At 40.2% G+C, this 17,924-nt stretch overlaps 3 protein-coding genes and 1 non-coding gene across 13 annotated transcripts in view; 2 read left to right on the top strand and 2 right to left on the bottom strand.

Moving 5' to 3' along the window:
• The window catches only part of DHX57 (DExH-box helicase 57), a 77,160-nt gene extending 76,583 nt beyond the window's left edge, over positions 1 to 577 (bottom strand). Inside the window, exon 1 of one of the 2 annotated variants that reach the window (XM_050753294.1) lies at positions 207 to 577. The gene's annotated coding sequence lies outside the window, so the exon portion shown is untranslated. The remainder of the gene's footprint in view (positions 1 to 206) is intronic. The other variant, XM_050753293.1, reaches the window with a different exon arrangement.
• MORN2 (MORN repeat containing 2) overlaps positions 1 to 6,912 on the top strand; it is a 1,051,609-nt gene extending 1,044,697 nt beyond the window's left edge. The window contains exons 2-6 of the mRNA XM_050753405.1: positions 630 to 749; positions 3,800 to 3,850; positions 4,233 to 4,339; positions 5,397 to 5,533; positions 6,658 to 6,912. Of these exons, the coding sequence (XP_050609362.1) occupies positions 630 to 749; positions 3,800 to 3,850; positions 4,233 to 4,339; positions 5,397 to 5,533; positions 6,658 to 6,760 (518 nt within the window). The 3' untranslated portion in view covers positions 6,761 to 6,912. The remainder of the gene's footprint in view (positions 1 to 629; positions 750 to 3,799; positions 3,851 to 4,232; positions 4,340 to 5,396; positions 5,534 to 6,657) is intronic.
• Positions 6,913 to 8,529: 1,617 nt separating this feature from the next.
• Positions 8,530 to 8,636, bottom strand: LOC126934621 (U6 spliceosomal RNA). Its single transcript, XR_007719072.1, has one exon. It is a non-coding gene; the product is annotated as a U6 spliceosomal RNA (small nuclear RNA).
• Positions 8,637 to 11,757: 3,121 nt separating this feature from the next.
• The window catches only part of ARHGEF33 (Rho guanine nucleotide exchange factor 33), an 89,099-nt gene continuing 82,932 nt past the window's right edge, over positions 11,758 to 17,924 (top strand). For 6 of the 9 annotated variants that reach the window (XM_050753327.1, XM_050753322.1, XM_050753324.1 and 3 more), the window contains exon 1: positions 11,758 to 14,276. The gene's annotated coding sequence lies outside the window, so the exon portion shown is untranslated. The remainder of the gene's footprint in view (positions 14,277 to 17,924) is intronic. The other 3 variants (XM_050753319.1, XM_050753326.1, XM_050753328.1) reach the window with 2 other exon arrangements.

The following is a 17,924-nucleotide window of genomic DNA, read 5'->3' as shown; positions in this document are numbered from 1 at the left end:
TAACCAGCTCCATCCAGATATCCAGATCTCGTATCCTTTTTCGAACTCACATCGTCCCCACCCTTCTCCCCAAAAAAGCCACACAGACAGAGACAGGGAACGGAGCCTGACCCCTTCAATCAACCCCTTAGCCTGCTCCAAGCCTGAATTTCACGCCTCGTCTCCTAGCCCCACCGCCCCCGCACTGCAGTTTGAGCGTGCACAACCTCAGCGGCAGAGCTCCGCCTTGGTCCGGTCCCGGGGCCTGGGATCCTGCTGGTCCAGATTCACCGGCCCCAGGCAGACAGGATGAAACACTGGGCCGCGATGCTCCTCAGATCCCGACCACTCCTGGAGCAGGAGGCGGCAGACACACTGACAAACAGGGCGACGCGCAGACCGTGCGCACAACGCGCATCACTTGTCCGCAGAAGTGGAAGACGTACCTGGCTTGCAGAGTTGGGTCCCGAGCCAGCTGTCGGGAGGTGCTGCCCAAGGGTCAGAGGTCCCCACAGGGCTTGGCCACCCTCCCGGTTCTCACTTGGAGCAGCCCTGCGGTGGCCCAGCTGCAGCGGCACAGCCCTGGCGCCTTCTGATTGGCTCAGCTTCAGCCCCTCGCGTATTCGCTTCCGGGTGAGAGGTGCCCGGTCGCCCCAGCAACCAAGTCGCACCTGGAGCTGTCCTAGCGCCTAGTTCTCTCCCGGCTGCAGAGCTGGCCGCCCAGGGGGAGTCGCAGAGTTTGGAAGATCTCTCTAACACCTCTCGGCCAAGTGAGTGCCCATCCTGCCAACGACACGGGCAGAGAAGGGCTCCTTTAAGTCGAACTAGCGTGGAGTCAGAACTTGCTTGGCCTCCGGTAACTCCTGTAGGGGTGTGACATATTTCCTAACCGTCTAGCCGAGGAGCACGGGGGAACCCTTGGTCTGGGAATCTAGCTCTGATCTGTCGCTGTTGAGACACCCGAGGCGCGTGCCAACCTCCCTGGGCCTCAGTTTCCGCTATGGTGCCGGGCGGTCTCTGTGAGGTTCCCTCTAGCTCTGACATTCCCAAGTTTCGAATGTAGAACATTTTAGCGGCAATTGAACATTTTAGCGGCAACAGTCCAGTTTTTGATATGATTACGTTTAAATGCTCTGCTTCATAGGCATTTAACGATTGCTTCCGAAGTGCCCTTCATTCACTAGACGTTCTGTTACTATTAGTACTAAACACGGAGTCGGACAGTAGGGTGAGAAGAGATTTGACTAATCCGCCATTCGTGGGCTGGAGGAACTGGGTGGGATAGGGGATCCCGGTACAAAGCCATGGTTTTACTAGAACCCTAAGTACGACAGTAGGAATAGGCCCAGAGTGCTGTGAGGGCTCCTGAAGGAGTCTGAGGTTGAAGAAAGGCTTTGTGGGAGAGCCCATACCTGACCTGGGGCTACAAGAAAACAATAGCTAGTATTTAGAGTTTAGACACTGGGTTAAGTGCCTTTTTTTTTTTTTTTTTTTTTTTTTTTTTTTTTTTTTAAGAATCCACTGTTGCTACTGTCAGTCCTTTGTAGTTTATTGTAGGTAATGTGGTTTTTGTTTGCTTGTTTTTAACTAGCCTAACTGGCCTTTGGTCTTTATGTCATGAAATTTTACTGTAACCTGTCTAGCTGTGGGATTTTGCTTAGTTCCCATTTGTAGTCCAAACAGTCATTTTCTTCAGTTCTGAGAAATTTTGGGGTATTTATTCAAATATCTCCTATTCTTTCCCTCTGGAATTCTTATTAGACTGACAGTAGCATTTTGGATCCACTTTCCATTATTTTAAAATTCCTTGTGCTACTTGCTTTTTTTAATTAAAAAAAATATTTTTCCAGCCATCTCACTCGCACTTTGTGCTACTTTCTAAGCACATCTTTCAGCCTAATGTTCCAGTTCACTAATTTGTTTTCAACTGTATCTATTCTGCTATTCATCCCTTCTAAGAAGTTTTATTTCACCAATTATATTATTCATTTCCTGGATTGCTAATTGTTCTTTGTTTTTTATAATCACCTGTTCCTATCTCAAAGATACTAATACTCTCCCTTTCTCTCTGAGGATATTACAGTTTAAGTCCTCTACCTATTGTGTTAATTCTGTTTCCTCAGAGGGGATGAACCTCTAGCCTTTCTCAACTGGCACCTAAATTAATTTTTAAATTCCCTTGCCCCACCCATAAAAACTCTGATTCAGTAGATGTGGGGTAGAGAGAAGAAACTTAGAAGCATCTCAGGTGATTCTGAATGATGAGTCACAGAGGATATGCCTGCATACCCTCTCTACATAAGTTTTCTTCAGTATCGGAAAATACAGTTTCTTTTTTTTTTTTTTTTTTTTGAGACGGAGTCTCGCTCTGTCGCCCAGGCTGGAGTGCAGTGGCTGGATCTTGGCTCACTGCAAGCTCCGCCTCCCGGGTTTACGCCATTCTCCTGCCTCAGCCTCCCGTGTAGCTGGGACTACAGGCGCCCGCTACCTCGCCCGGCTAGTTTTTTGTATTTTTTAGTAGAGACGGGGTTTCACTGTGTTAGCCAGGATGGTCTTGATCTCCTGACCTCGTGATCCGCCCGTCTCGGCCTCCCAAAGTGCTGGGATTACAGGCTTGAGCCACCGCGCCCGGCCCGGAAAATACAATTTCTAATGTTTTAGTCCACTAAGTGTCCAGGGATCTGAGGCCCAGAATCCCCCTCAGTCTTGTGGTCCTCTTTCTTCCTTTTTCACTTGGTCTCCATACCATTCTCATTCTGTGTGGACCTACCAGCCCTTCCCCACTTGCTATCTTTATTTTCTATTTCTTCCTACTGCCAATTTAAAGATTCTTCACTCCGCCTTACCTCTGTGGGACAATCAGTAAACCATATGGGCTACCAAAGAGAAATAAAAACATATCCACACAAAAATTTGTACACCAATTTTTTTTTTTTTTACTCCTAGGAAGCTGTATGTTTTAAAAATTTACATCAGTGTTTATAGCAGTATTATTCATAATGGCCCCAAACTGGAAACAACCTAAATGTCCATGAACTGATGAATGAATAAACAAAATATGCTATTTCTGTACAACATATTTATACAATATACTTGGCTATAAAAAGGAATGAAGTACTGATACACGATACAACATGGATGAACCTTGGAAACATTAAGTGAAAAGAGCCAGACATAAAGGACCGCATATTGTATGATTTCATTTATAGGAAATATCCAGAATAGGCAAATCCTTGAGGCAGAAAGTAGATTAGTGGTTGCCAGGGGTTTGGGGTTGTGGGGTGAGGGGTGTTTGAGGGGAATTGTAATGGGTAACTGCTCATGGGTACAGAGTTTCTTTCTGGGATAATGAAAATATTCTAAAATTAGATTGTGATGATAGTTGCACAACTCTGAATCTACTAAAAAACGTGAAATTGTATCTTTTAAAGGTAGATTTTGTGGTGTGTGAATTATATATTAATAAAGCTATCATAATAAATAAATTTTAAAGGAGATCATGTAGGCAAAATTGTTTATTTCCCCAGGACCCTACATTAGACAATGGAAATGCCAAGTAATCATGATATGCTGTGATCTTGAGAAGTAAGTCCATTTGGATAGTGTTGAAAGCACATTGGTTATAGGTCTTATGACATAAGAATATTTACGTTTGGCTGGATGTGGTAGCTCACATCTGCAACCCCAGCACTTTGGGAGGCTGAGGCGGGAGGATGCCTTGAGCCCAGGAGTTTGAGACTGGCCTTGGCAACATAGTGAAACCTTGCCTCTATCCAAAAAAAGTAAACTTATGTCATTCTTCTTAAATCTTTTAAAACAGCTTCAGAAGTGTATAAGATCAGCTTTATCTTTCCAAATGGAGACAAGTATGGTAAGCATACACTGCAATTACTTTTTCTGTACAGAAAATTAAATAGCTTAAGAATAAAAAAAGAGACTTAAATTTTGTAAAACTATTAGGATATTAACTTTATTAACTAAGATAACAGAAATCCTAATAGATAAAGAGATGTTAAAATCAAAACTCCACTGTTAACTCTAGACGATATGCCTTGGAAACCTATGGGATCTGTCAATCTTCCTGGCCTTTGAGTCTCAATTGTTACAAGATGTTGTACGTCCACAGATTTACTCATCTTAGGTCTCACTGGTTTCAGTGCTAGGGAGCCAAAGAAACCCATGAGGTGTAGTTGCGATTAGGCCCAGATATAACTTTTCTCATTTATAATCTTCAGTATTTCTCCTTTGTTTAGATGGCGACTGTACAAGAACATCTTCTGGAATCTATGAAAGAAATGGAATAGGTATTCATACCACTCCTAATGGGATTGTCTACACAGGAAGCTGGAAAGATGACAAGGTATTGTTGTTGTTTTTAATACTGGCAGTGGATAAATAACCCTGTGGGTTTAATGATTCCAGGCATTTCACCATTAATCAAAAACTCCTATAATGAGTAGACTATATAATAAAAATAACGAATGATCATATTAACACATATTAACTTATGAGTAATATTAAACTCACTGCAGAGAGCTAATCATCGTTATTATCTTTCTCATCTCCTATTCATTGAGTAAAGCTGAATCTGTTACATAATTTTCTCATTTAATCCTCGTAACACCCTCATGAGCTGGGTACCATTAATACTCTATTTTACAAATGAGGAAAATCAGGCTCAGGTTTCTTGCCCACCTAGTAAATGATAAAACAGGAAAGTATACCTTGGTCTGCTTGAATCCAAATTTGAATTATTATTATTATTATTATTTTTTTTTTTTTTGAGGCGGAGTCTTCACTCTGTCGCCCAGGCTGGAGTGCAGTGGCACCATCTCAGCTCACTGCAAGCTCCGCCTCCTGGGTTCGTGCCATTCTCCTGCCTCAGCCTCCTGAGTAGCTGGGACTACAGGCGCCCGCCACCGCGCCCGGCTAATTTTTTGTATTTTAGTAGAGACGGGGTTTCACCGTGTTAGCCAGGATGGTCTCGATCTCCTGACCTCGTGATCCGCCCGCCTCGGCCTCCCAAAGTGCAGGGATTACAGGCGTGAGCCACTGCGCCCGGCCCTAAATTTGAATTATTAACAACTACTTGTACTGGTTTCTTGAACTAACTAAACTGGTTGCCCTTTAAGATTTCTGATACATTCAGGGTATCTTGAGGACCCCTATTATCTTCATCATGGACCCCTTGATGTTCAAATGCCCCAGATCCAGAACATTTGATTTAGTGGGCTTCACAGATAGACACAGATGAATGAAAATGATAAAAATGTTATCTTTATACTATGGAAATAAAGGACAATACAACGTTGATTAAGTAATAATTAGCAGATGATAGACTTATATTTGTACATTTTTGAAAGGTTCTTAGGAAACTGAAGATTAGTTTCTAAGGTAATTTCCTTTGTTATAAACAGATGAATGGTTTTGGAAGACTTGAGCATTTTTCAGGAGCAGTATATGAAGGACAATTTAAGGATAATATGTTTCATGGACTGGGGACTTACACATTCCCAACTGGGGCAAAGTATATTGGAAATTTCAATGAAAATAGGTAAGCTTAAAATAAAGAAAAAATCACTGCAGTTCTGAAAGATTATTTTCTGGTACATTTGCTTAAATATTTATTTATTGAGACAGAGTCTTACTCTGTCATCCAGGCTGGAGTGCAGTGGAGTGATCTCAGCTCACTGCAACCTCTGCCTCCTGGGTTCAAGCGATTCTCCTGCCTCAGCCACCCAAGTAGCTGGGTCCACAGGTGCACACCACCATACCCAGTTAATTTTTTTTTTTTTTTTTTTTTTTTTGAGACGGAGTCTTGCTCTGCCGCCCAGGCTGGAGTGCAGTGGCCGGATCTCAGCTCACTGCAAGCTCCGCCTCCCGGGTTCACGCCATTCTCCTGCCTCAGCCTCCCTAGTAGCTGGGACTACAGGCGCCCGGCACCACGCCCGGCTAGTTTTTTGTATTTTTTAGTAGAGACGGGGTTTCACCGTGTTAGCCAGGATGGTCTCGATCTCCTGACCTCGTGATCCGCCCGTCTCGGCCTCCCAAAGTGCTGGGATTACAGGCTTGAGCCACCGCGCCCAGCCCCCAGTTAATTTTTGTATTTTCAGTAGGAACGGGGTTTCACCATGTTGGCCAGGCTGGTCTAGAACTCCTGACCTCAAGTGATCTGTGTGCCTCGGCCTGCCAAAGTGCTGAGTATACAGGTGTGAATCACTGTGCCCAGCTGCTTAAATACTATATTTAGTTAATTCTAAATATTCTTTTATAATATAGTTTCTAAAAATTGTTGGAGGCCCGGTACAGTGGCATAGCACCTCAAACATCATTGATGGTCAAGAAATATTTGTTGAATAAATGAAGTAATTAAGCTAGAGAGCCAATGTAAACTCTTCATTTTTTTAACTCATTGTTTTGGTTTTGTATGAACTTAGATTATGTGATCCTAAAATCTTGGACGCCAAATAATTGATTGTGTGTGTTTGGAATAGTACTTGTTTTTTCTTTTTCTTTTTTTTTGTAGTATGTGAAGGCAGGATGCTGGGTTTAAAAGCAAAGCTTGAAAGTGAAAGATATAATGCTTCAGACATAGTATATATTATGCTAGACAATCTTATATCTGGACTGTAAATTATTTGTCTTTGTTAATGAAAAACTTATTTTCTACTATTGCAGGGTAGAAGGTGAAGGGGAATATACTGATGTCCGAGGACTAGAATGGAGTGGTAACTTTCATTTTACAGCTGCTCCAGACCTGAAATTAAAACTTCACATGTAGATGTGCTTCACATTGTAGATTTAATGTTAAATTAAAGTTTAAATGTAGTAATTGAAGCTTTTAGTTGTAAGGAAAGCAACTTAATCTGTTATTTGAAATGACTTCATACACTACCCCTATAAGTTTGCCCAATAAAACCATCACTTCCTTACGTCTTTTTGAACTTTATTTTCATTGTCTTACAATTAGTTCAAAATAAATTACATGATTCAATTCAGTCTGCTTATTATAATAACTACGGCAGAATCATCCAAATCTTGGCAAAGTTGATTTCCAATCCTCTGTTTGAGTTTTGTCGTCTTTTTTTTTTTTTTTTAGTTTGTGCTTGTGTGTCCTGGTCGACATTCACCCTCTTTGAAAAAAAAATTTTTTAAGGCTATAATACATTTTATTTATTTATTTATTATTTTCTAACTTTTATTTTAGGTTCAGGCATACATGTGCAGGTTTGTTATACAGGTAAACTCATGTCACAGGGGTTTGTTGTACAGTTTATTTTGTCCCCCAGATACTAAGCATAGTATCCAATAGTTATTTTTTCTGATCCTCTCCCTCCTCCAAACCTCCACCCTCAGGTAGCCCCAGTTTTTGGAATTTTCTGTTCTTGTGTTAGTTTGCTATAATGAACACAATTTTAAGTGTACAATACATTATTGTTGACTACAGGTACAATGTTGTACAGCAGATCTCTAGAGCTTATTCCTCTTGCTTGACTGAAACTTCATGGCCTTTTATTAGTTACCTCTTGTTTTCCTATTACCCCAGCCCCTGGTAACCGTTATTCTACTCTTTGATACTATGAATTTGACTATTTTATTTTTCTTATTTTTTATTTTTTTGAGATGGAGTTTCACTCTTGTTGCCCAGGCTGAAGTGCAACAGCACGATCTTGGCTCATTGCAACCTCCGCCTCCCAGGTTCAAGCTATTCTCCTGCCTCAGCCTCCCGAGTAGTTGGGATTATAGGCATGTGCCACCATGCCCAGCTAATTTTTGTATTTTTTGTAGAGATGGGGTTTCACCTTGTTGGCCAGGCTGGTCTCGAACTCCTGATCCACCCGCCTCGGCCTCCCAAAGTGCTGGGATTACAGGCGTGAGCCACCCAACATGGCCAAATTTGACTGTTTTAAATACCGCATACTTAAAAGTGGAGTCATACAGTACTGGTCTTTCTGTGACTGGCTTATTTCACTTAGAATAATGTCCTCAGGGTTCATCCATGTTGTCACAAATCAGGGGTTTCTCTTTTAAGGCTGAATAGTATTCTATTGTATGTATATACCACATTTTCTTTATTCATTGTGGTGGACGTTTTGTTTCCACATCTTGGCTATTGTGAATAGTGCTGCAGTGAATTTAGGGTACTAATATTTATTTGAGATCTTGATAGCAATTCTTTTTTCTTTTTTTTTTTTTTGAGACAGAGGAGTCTCACTGTTGCCCAGGCTGGAGTGCTATTGCGTGATCTCAGCTGACTGCAACCTCTGCTTCCTGGGTTCAAGTGATTCCTGTGCCTTGGCCGCCCAAGTAGCTGGGATTACAGGTGTGCTCCACCACCCCTGGCTAATTTTTTGGTATTTTCAGTAGAGATGGAGTTTCACCATGTTGGCCAGGCTGGTCTTGAACCCCTGGCCTGCCTGGCCTCCCAAAGTGCTGGGATTACAGACATGAGCCACTGTACCTGGCTTCAATTCTTTTGGATAAACACCCAGAAGTAGGATTGCTGACTCATACAATAGTTTTTTTTTGTTGTTATTTATTTATTATTATTTTACCGTGGACCACTTCACAAATTTGCGTGTCATCTTTGCACAGGGGCCATGTTAATCTTCTCTGTATCATTCCAATTTTAGTATATGTTCTGCCAAAGCAAGCACAATAGTTATATTTTTAATCTCTTGAGGAACCTCCATAGCATTTACCATAGCAGCTGCACCATTTTACATTCCCAGCAACAGTGGGCAAGTGTATGGTAATCCAGTTCTTCCGACTTTCTTTCTTTGCCCTCACTAAAAATCACAGAGTACTTTGACTACTCTGTGACCCGGCTGGCTACAGGTTTTTCTCAGCAGGCTTGAACGCAAACTGGGCCTTGAACATTCCCAGGCACTGAGAAAGGTATTTGGGTTGTTGCTCAAAACACTGAAACTGGCCCCCAGCCTTGAGCCAAATTTCTCAAACTGTCATAGAAACTCCAGACTCTGATCCCCTTGCTGCAGACATACCTGGGTATAACATTCCTTTTCTGTCTCAGCGATTGCTGCAGCACTCTGTACGGAAGTTTCCCTAATACATTCTTTGGACTGATCACCCTAGAGCTTAGAGTTTTTTTCTTTGGTATTCCAGCCAGCCCTATCTCAGGACAGTTGGAGACTCCCTTGTGGGAAATCCCCCTGCCACTGCTTTTGGGGTAATTCCAGCCAAGGATTTGAGAGTTTAGAGAGACAAAACAGCAAGGGTTCAATTTATCCACTTCCTTAGCATTTGTTTTTTGTTTTTGGTGATAGCCATGCTGTCTGGTATAAGGTGATATCTCATTGTGGTTTTGATTTCTATTTCTCTGATGATTAGTGACACTGAGCATTTTTCCAAATACCTATTGACCATTTATATGCCTTCTTTGGAAAAATGTCTATTCAGTTCCTAACCCATTTTTAAATCAGGTTATTAATTTTTTCTTACCATTGAGTTGTAAGAATTCCTTATATATTTTACAGATTAAATCCTGATCTGATATATGATTTGCAGATATTTTCACCCATTCTGTAGGTTGTTACCTTTTCACTCTGTTGATTGTTTCCTTTGCTGTGCAGAAGATTTTGGTTTGATATAGTCCCACTTGTTTACTTTTTGTTTTGTTGCCTGTGCTTTTGGTGTCATTATCCATGAAATCATTGCGAAGACCCATGTCATGAAGAGTTTCCCCTGTTTCCAACAACATTTGGAAAGGGTCATATACCATGACCAAGTGAGATTTATCCCTGGGATGCAAGGATAGTTCAACATACGAAAATCAACTAATGTGATATTCCACATTAGCAGAATAAAGGATTAAAATCACATAATCAGCTCAACAGATGCAGAAAAAGCATTTGACAAAATTGAGCACCTGTTCATTATTTTAAAAAAACCTCTTAACAAATTAGGAATAGAAGGAAATTACCTAAGCATAACAGAGGTCATATATAAAAAGCCCGCAGCTAATATCATACTCAACAGTGAAAAATTGAAAAGCTTTTACTCTAAGATTAGGAACAAGGCAAGGATGCTAACTCTTGTTACTTCTATCTTTAAAAAAGTATACATTAAAGGAGACTATCAAGAAAATGAAAATACCATCCTCACAATGGCATAAAATACTTGCAAATCATATCTGATTGTCAGAAATTTGCTTAACATAGCCGCTGCCTCAGCATCCATTTTTAGGCCTGACATAAGTTGTCTGACGTCCAGTCATATCCCATTACTGTTGGCCTAGTTAAAACTTTCCTTCCCCTTGTAGTTGTTTGCAATACAGCCCATTTGTTCCTTACCCTGCTGACCCAAACCCAACACATCTCACAGGTGCTGACCATGATAAAACCTAAAGGTCAACATAAGTCATGCAAAAATAAGTTCCCTCTTTCCACATGTTTTCTTTAAACTAGCCAATCCACAACCCCAGAGGGAAAGCCTAGGGGATAACATCCATGGACCTTAATAAAGGCGTAGTCCTGTGGTCCTCTCTCTCACCCCCACCCCACTGGTTGAGCTCACTGCTACCTCCAGATTTCCAGAAACCATAGCAATAAAAATTATGACACTGATAAAAAGTCTAATTTCCAAAATTTATAAAGAACTTTTACAACCCAACAATAAAAAAAAATTTTTTTTAAACTCAATTTTTAAAATGGGCAAAGAAGCAGGGGGCAGTGGCTCACACCTGTAATCCCAGCACTTAGAGAGGCTGAGGCAGGTGGATCACCTGAGATCAGGAATTCAAGACCAGCCTGGCCAACATGGTGAAACCCCATCTCTACTAAAAATACAAAAAATAGCTGGGCGTGAAGGCGGGCACCTGTAATCCCAGCTGCTCGGGAGGCTGAGGCAGGAGAATCGCTTAAACATGGGAAGCAGAGGTTGCAGTGAGCTGAGATCACACCATTGCACTCCAGCCTGGGTGACAGAGCGAGACGCCCATCTCAAAAAAAAAAAAAAAAGGGCAAAGAATTTGAATAGATGTTTCTCTGAAGAAGATATACAAATGGCCAATAAGTAAACAAAAAAATGCTTAATATACTTACTCTTAAGGGAAATGCACTTTAAACCCACAAGCCCACCATGAGATACCACTTCACATCAACTGGGATAGCTATTTTTATTTTATTATTTTATTTTATTTTAAGTTCTGGGGTACATGTACAGGATGTATAGGTTTATTACATAGCTAAATGTGTGCCATGGTGATTTGCTGCACTTATCAACCCATCACCTAGGTATTAAGCCCAGCAAGCATTAGCTATTTTTCCTGATACTCTCCCTTCCCCTGCTCCGGCAACAGGCCCCAATGTGTGTTGTTCTCCTCCCTGTGTCCATGTGTTCTCATTGTTCAGCTCCCACTTTTAAGTGAGAACATGCATTGTTTGGTGGGATGGCTATATTAAAAAAATAATAAAAATTAAAAAAAAAAAAACAGACAATACAAAGATTGGCAATGATGTGGGGAAATTGGAGCCCTCATGCATTTGCGGTGGGAATATAAAATGGTGCAGCTGCTGTGGAATACAGTTCCTCAAAATATTACAAGGTCAGGAGATCGAGACCATCCCAACATGGGCTAACATGGTGAAACCCCGTCTCCACTAAAAAATACAAAAAACTAGCTGGGCGAGGTGGCGGGCGCCTGTAGTCCCAGTTACTCGGGAGGCTGAGGCAGGAGAATGGCGTGAACCCGGGAGGCGGAGCTTGCAGTGAGCTGAGATCCGGCCACTGCACTCCAGCCTGGGCGACAGAGCGAGACTCCGTCTCAAAAAAAAAAAAAAAAAAAAAAAAAAAATTAGACATAGAGTTACTACATGACTCAGCAGTTCCTAGGTATGTACACAAGGAATCAACTTGTACACGAATGTTCATAGCAACATTATTCGTTGCTATAGTCTGAATGTGTCCCTCCAAAATTCATGTTTAAACCTAATTTCCTCACGCCTGTAATCTCAGTACTTTGGGAGGCTAAGGTGGGTGCATCATTTGAGGTCAGGAGTTTGAGACCAGCCTGGTCAACCTGGTGAAACCTCTTCTCCACTAAAAATACAAAAATTAGCCAGGCATGGTGGTGTGCGCCTGCAATCCCAGCTACTCGGGAGGCTGAGGCACAATAATCGCTTGAAACTGGGAGGTAGAATCTGCAGTGAGCCAAGATGGTGCCACTGCACTCCAGCGGGGGCAACAGAGCGAGACTCTGTCTAAAAACAACAACAACAACAACAAAAACCTAATCTCTACTGTGGTAATATTGAGAGTTGAGGCCTTTAGGAGGTAATTAGGTTATAAGGACAGAGCCCTCATAGATGGGATTAATGCCCTTATAAAAGAGATGTGAAGGAGATTGCTTGCTGCTTCTGTCACAAGAGAATGCTGCAAGAAGGTGCCATCTTTGAAGAAGAGAGCAAGTCCTTACCAGACACTAAATCTGCTAGTGCCTTGATCTTGGACTTAACAGCCTCCAGAACTGTGAGCAATACATTTCTGTTGTTTACAAATTACCTTGTCTAAGGTATTTTCTCACAGCAGTTCAAATGGACTAAGACATTTATAATAGCCCCAACTGGAAACAATCCAAATGTCCATCAACTAATGAATGTATAAACAAAATGTCCACATAATGGAATATTATTCAACCATAAAAAATGAAGTACTGATACTACAACATGGATGAACTTCAAAAACATTGTACTGGCCAGACAGAGTGGCTCATCCTGTAATCCCAGCACTTTGGGATGCCAAGGTGTGTGGATCGCTTGAGTCCAGGAGTTTGAGACCAGCCTGGGCAACATGGCAAAATCCCATCTCTACAAAAAATACAAAAATTAGCCAGCTGTGGTGGCACATGCCTATAGTCCCAGCTCCTTGGGAGGACTGCTTAAGCCCAGGAGGCAGAGGTTGCAGTGAACCAAGATCGTGCCACTGCACTCTAGGCTGGGTGACAGAGCCAAACCTCATCTCAAAAACAACAAACAAACAAACAAACAAACATTGTACTAAGTAAAAGGAGCCAGTCACAAAAGGCCACATATTGTATGATTCCATTTATGTGAAATGCTCTGAATAGGCAAATCCTTAGGGACAGAAAATAGATTAGTGGTTGCCAGGGGAGGAAGGAATTGGGAGGCATGAGGTTTCTAGAATTAGACAGTGGTGATGGTTGCACAGTCTTGAAAATATACTAAAAACCACTGAATTGTTCACTTTACAGGGACAAATTTTATGTATGATATGTAAATTATGTCTCAATTTCTGAAAAAGTAGATCTGTGTGTTGTCATATATTCTATGTCCAGAAAATCTCTTTACTTTTTACATAAAATAATTTAAACATTTCCAGAGCAGTATATGTCAACTACATTTTAAAAATTCCAATAAAGACCTGAATGTTTTTTGCTGAAACTCTATATTCTAAAACTGACAAAAATAATGTATGCAATAGATAACTTCTTTGTCATATTTCTCTATTCAAAATCTTCTGAATATTTGTGTTTCTCAATATATCATTGGCAAAAAATGTATATTTTTATTTTTTGCTGTACTGGCACAAATTTGGGTTGCAATGTCTTCTAAAATGTTAAAATAAAAATGGCATGTTAGTTAGTTTCTCATAATAATACCTTTATGGTTAATTTCAAAACACCCTATTTGTAAGTTTTCAAAGATAGATTTTAAGAATTGGACATTTTTGCATATGTTGCTTAACATTAGCTGGCATGGCTTTAGAATTAAATATTATTATTATATGGAAATTTATGAAGAGTTAAATACTGGACAAGTTAAGATAAGGTGAGAAGATGTTTTCAGGGACCAGGACATATAATTTAAATTCAAAAACTTCTGGAAAATATAGAAAAGTATCTGTTTTGCTGCAAACTAAATTTTCCCTAATTTTTTTCAATTTACTTAAGGCAGCAAGATATACATTTTACTCTTAAAACATTTAACTTGTATTGCTATATTAATAACTTTTCAATGTACAACTTTTCAATTTTCTAATACACCAAAGATATTCCTCCTAAATGGGTTTCTTCCTTTTACTCATTGAAACTAAATGCAGTTCAGTTATTTGATTAGTTGATGCTAGAATTTGACCTGGAGCTTATATAATTAGAAGAGACACTAGTTTTCATCATTTAAAAGCCTGGTTAGCATACTACGGTCTCGTTTCAGGGGAAGTCAAACCTCTCTACTCCTTCTTTTTATAACCTTTAAGTTAATTCAGAACCCAGATAAGCCTTGATCTGAGGATGATATAACCACCGCAAGCAACATGGGGTAAGTATGCGCTTTTATATGCTTTAAGGGGCACTGAAAGGGGAAACAATTTTATAAGAGATGAAAACCCATCAATCCTTACCATATGGTGTACTAATTTAAATTCGATATATGCTAACATTTATTTAAGGTAGCCAAAGAAATAACTTTTATTTAAAAGTTATAACAATTTATAAAACCTTCATTTATTTCCTTGCTTAATTTTTATATTCTGTCTTAACTGCGCTTTGCAGGTTATCAATAAACTGGAGACTGAAGTTGTTCTGCATATTAATAAATATAGTTGAAGCTGAGTTAAATTTTGAGAGCAGTCTTAAAGAAAGGATGCTAGGCAGCATAAATCTGACATGGACATGCCTCTTTGGGATTAAGAATAATTAAAGAATGAAAAAGATTAGGGATAGAAGGAGATTGGTTTATTCCTTTCTAACACAGAAAAGGAATAGAGGAATCTTCAGCATTCACTCCTCCATGTACAGAACAAAAAACACATCCTGATTGGAAATGTGTACTGATTAATTACATGGGGGCTTTATTGGAGAAACATAATTCTAAGCACTTCATGGGGCTTTGGCGTGTAATGAGAAGAACTGAGTTTCACTTAAACACAGTCTTTACTTAAGTGAGAATAGCATTCTATTATAATTAGTATTGGAATTATGTGAGTTTTTATATGCTGAAATAGTATTCTGAATATGTAGAAATCTCTCTTTATATCACCCTTTTATATTTTTAATAGCCCCTTTTAATACAAAATCATATTGCTGTAAACGGGATAGCTATTTCATTGAAGGATACTTCTGAAGGATTCAACATAATGATCAGAAATTTATACTAGATAAAAAAGTTTTTGATTAATATTTATTCTAAACATTTTTCACAAAATTAATTAATGTCTACATTTTTCATACCATGGGCTCTGAAAATGCAATCTAAACTCATTTGAAAACTTGGAGGCTTTTGAAAGAAGATGATCATACTATTGTGTTTTTTTTTATTTTCTTCTCTTTTTTTAGACAAGGTCTCACTTTGTCACCTGGGCTCAAGCGATCCTCCCACCTCAGCCCCCACAGGTAGCTGAGACCACAGGTGTACACCACCACACCTGGCTAATGTTTGTATTTTTTCTAGAGATGGGGTTTTGTCATGTTGCCCAGGTTGGTCTTGAACTCCTGATCTCAAGCAGTCCTCCCTCTTCAGCCTCCCAAAGTGCTGGGATTACAGGCGTGAGCCACCATGCCCGGCCTTATTGTTAACTTTTTCTTAATTTCCTTTATTTACCTTCCCTTTTCTCTGTGTATAAGGGTGTACTTCAACATAGCAGGCCAGTAATAAACTAAGCAGTGTGGATACAGAGATCAACTGATCTTCCTCCTTCCCTTCCTCTCTCCTTTCCTCCTTTCCTCCCTCCCTCTTCCTTCCTTTCTTTTTCTTTAATGACGGCAATTCTTAACCTTTTTGGTGTCAAGAATTGCTTTTAGAATCTTCAGAAACCAGTCCACCATTTCTGCAAAAAAAAAAAAAAAAAAAAGGCATAATCACACAAAATTTTGCATACAATTTCAGGAGATTTACAGGTGACCTGAAATCCTGTTCTTGGGACCACAGGTTAAGATCCTTAGATTTTGATTTTAGGACTGGAGTATGATTTGTTCAATATTTCTCTTTGGATTTTTATAAATGTAAGAATCTTTAAGTTCATAATTCTTGCTAATCTTCTCAAGGACAGTGTGGAAGATTCCCCACCCCCCAACACGCAATTTACATGAGTGTGAAACATAGTTTAACCAACATGCATCGCATTACTGCTGCTGGGCCCCGAGGACTTGACTAATCACTTGTTCCTTTCGAGAGTGCCAGGAATCACCTTGGGAGTCACGGATGGAGAAAACACTCATTATGTTATTTGTAAAGCACTTTGAATGCCCCAAATAAGATGAACAAAACAAATCATAAATGCTAATATTACAGGAAGCACTCTTCTGATTGGTATGTTCGTGATTATTTTGTTGTCTGTTCGTGCCTTTATTGACAAAAAGACAGGGTAGTAAGTATTAACATCTGTTTGAGTCTTCCTAAAATAATCAGAAAAAGAGAAAGTGGCAGCTAATCGGATTCTCAAATGTATCCATTTGAAGAAATCTCTAGAATTTATTTCCTGAGAATGAGGGAGTAACTGTTGTGGATTTGTCTTTGGGGCCTACTTATCTCAAATGATTTGAGGATATAATTCCCTTATATGGGGCATTGCCAGCCCTTTCCACCTTTCCCCAGGCTATGTTGGCATGGTTTTAGCGAGCGATAAAGAAGCAAATACTGGAAAATTCTTACGCTCTCTAAAAAATCTCCTCCTCATAAATTTTCATTGGATTTCTTATGGAGTGTGTGAGTAGGTGGGGGTGGGTAGAGATGATGCCTAAAGGTGGTGAATAGATAACTGGGGAAAAACCTAACTGACATCTGCTAAGTACCGTAACACCTGGGCAAAGGATGAACAATGGGAAAGAAAGGATGGCTGTATTTCTTTTTTGAGATATTTTTTAATGTGCTTTCCCCATCTCGTAGCAGGGTTAGTCAGTGCACCCCCAACTGACATATGAGAAAAACAAAAGTTAAGGTTCTGCTAAAATTGTAGAACCAACAAGTTCATTATTATAGCATATTCAGCCTTCTTTTAGTCTTCCGGTTCAAATAAGTTTAGAGTAATTTTAAAAATTATCTTATGGACATATTTCCTCCTTCTGAATCTGAGAGTGACTATCCAACTCTTTTTCTTGGGTGAAGCATACGTTTGGCTCATGGAGCAACTTTTGAAATGTTACTTCTATCTGTGCCCTCCTTTCCTTTCTAAGAGTCACTTCCCTAATTCAGGTCATCATCATCTTTTACTTGGGTTATTAAAAGTGCCTGCTCACTGGCCTCTCTGCAGCTGCTCTTTCCTCTACCGTGCCACAAAGTCATCTTCTTACCAGAGATATGTGATCTTGTTATACCACTGCTTAAACATTTTCAATGACTTATTCTCTCCACTGCAGAGCAAGCTCCAAAGAAGAGATTTAAGGCCCTCTATCTGCCCCCAATCTACCTGTCTAACGACACCTTTTACTCTACCTTCCTTGCTCCCTAGGGTTCCTAAGTCCACCTAGGCCTTGTGCTTTGTTCCTCTGGTAATCCTCTTTTTTTTTTTTTTTTTTTTTTTTGAGACAGGGTCTCACCCTGTTGCCAGGCTGGAGTGCAGTGGCACAGTCTCGGCTCACTGCAACCTCTGCCTCCTGGGTTCAAGCAATTCTCCTGCCTCAGCCTCCTGAGAGCGGGGACCCGCCACCATGTTTTTGTATTTTTAGTAGAGACAGAGTTTCAGTATGTTGGCAAGGCTGGCCTCGAACTCCTGAGCTCAAGCGATCCACCTGCCTCAGCCTCCTAAAATGCTGGAATTACAGGTGTGAGCTACTGTGCCTGGCCCCTCTGGTGATCCCCTTTTGACCATTTCTACATATCGTGCAAAGCCTGGCTCAAATCCTGTCTTCTTAATGAAGCTTTCTCTAATCCCCACAAGGGAATACATCTTTTCTCTGAAAATTTTAGGCACTTTACACTTTTCTTTTTCATTTGTCACAATCCATGACATGTTACAGTTATTTGTGTGTC

This window comes from Macaca thibetana, chromosome 13 (assembly GCF_024542745.1).
Source record: "Macaca thibetana thibetana isolate TM-01 chromosome 13, ASM2454274v1, whole genome shotgun sequence".
Taxonomy (NCBI): Eukaryota; Metazoa; Chordata; class Mammalia; order Primates; family Cercopithecidae; genus Macaca; species Macaca thibetana.
This window is presented reverse-complemented; position numbering and strand designations above follow the sequence as displayed.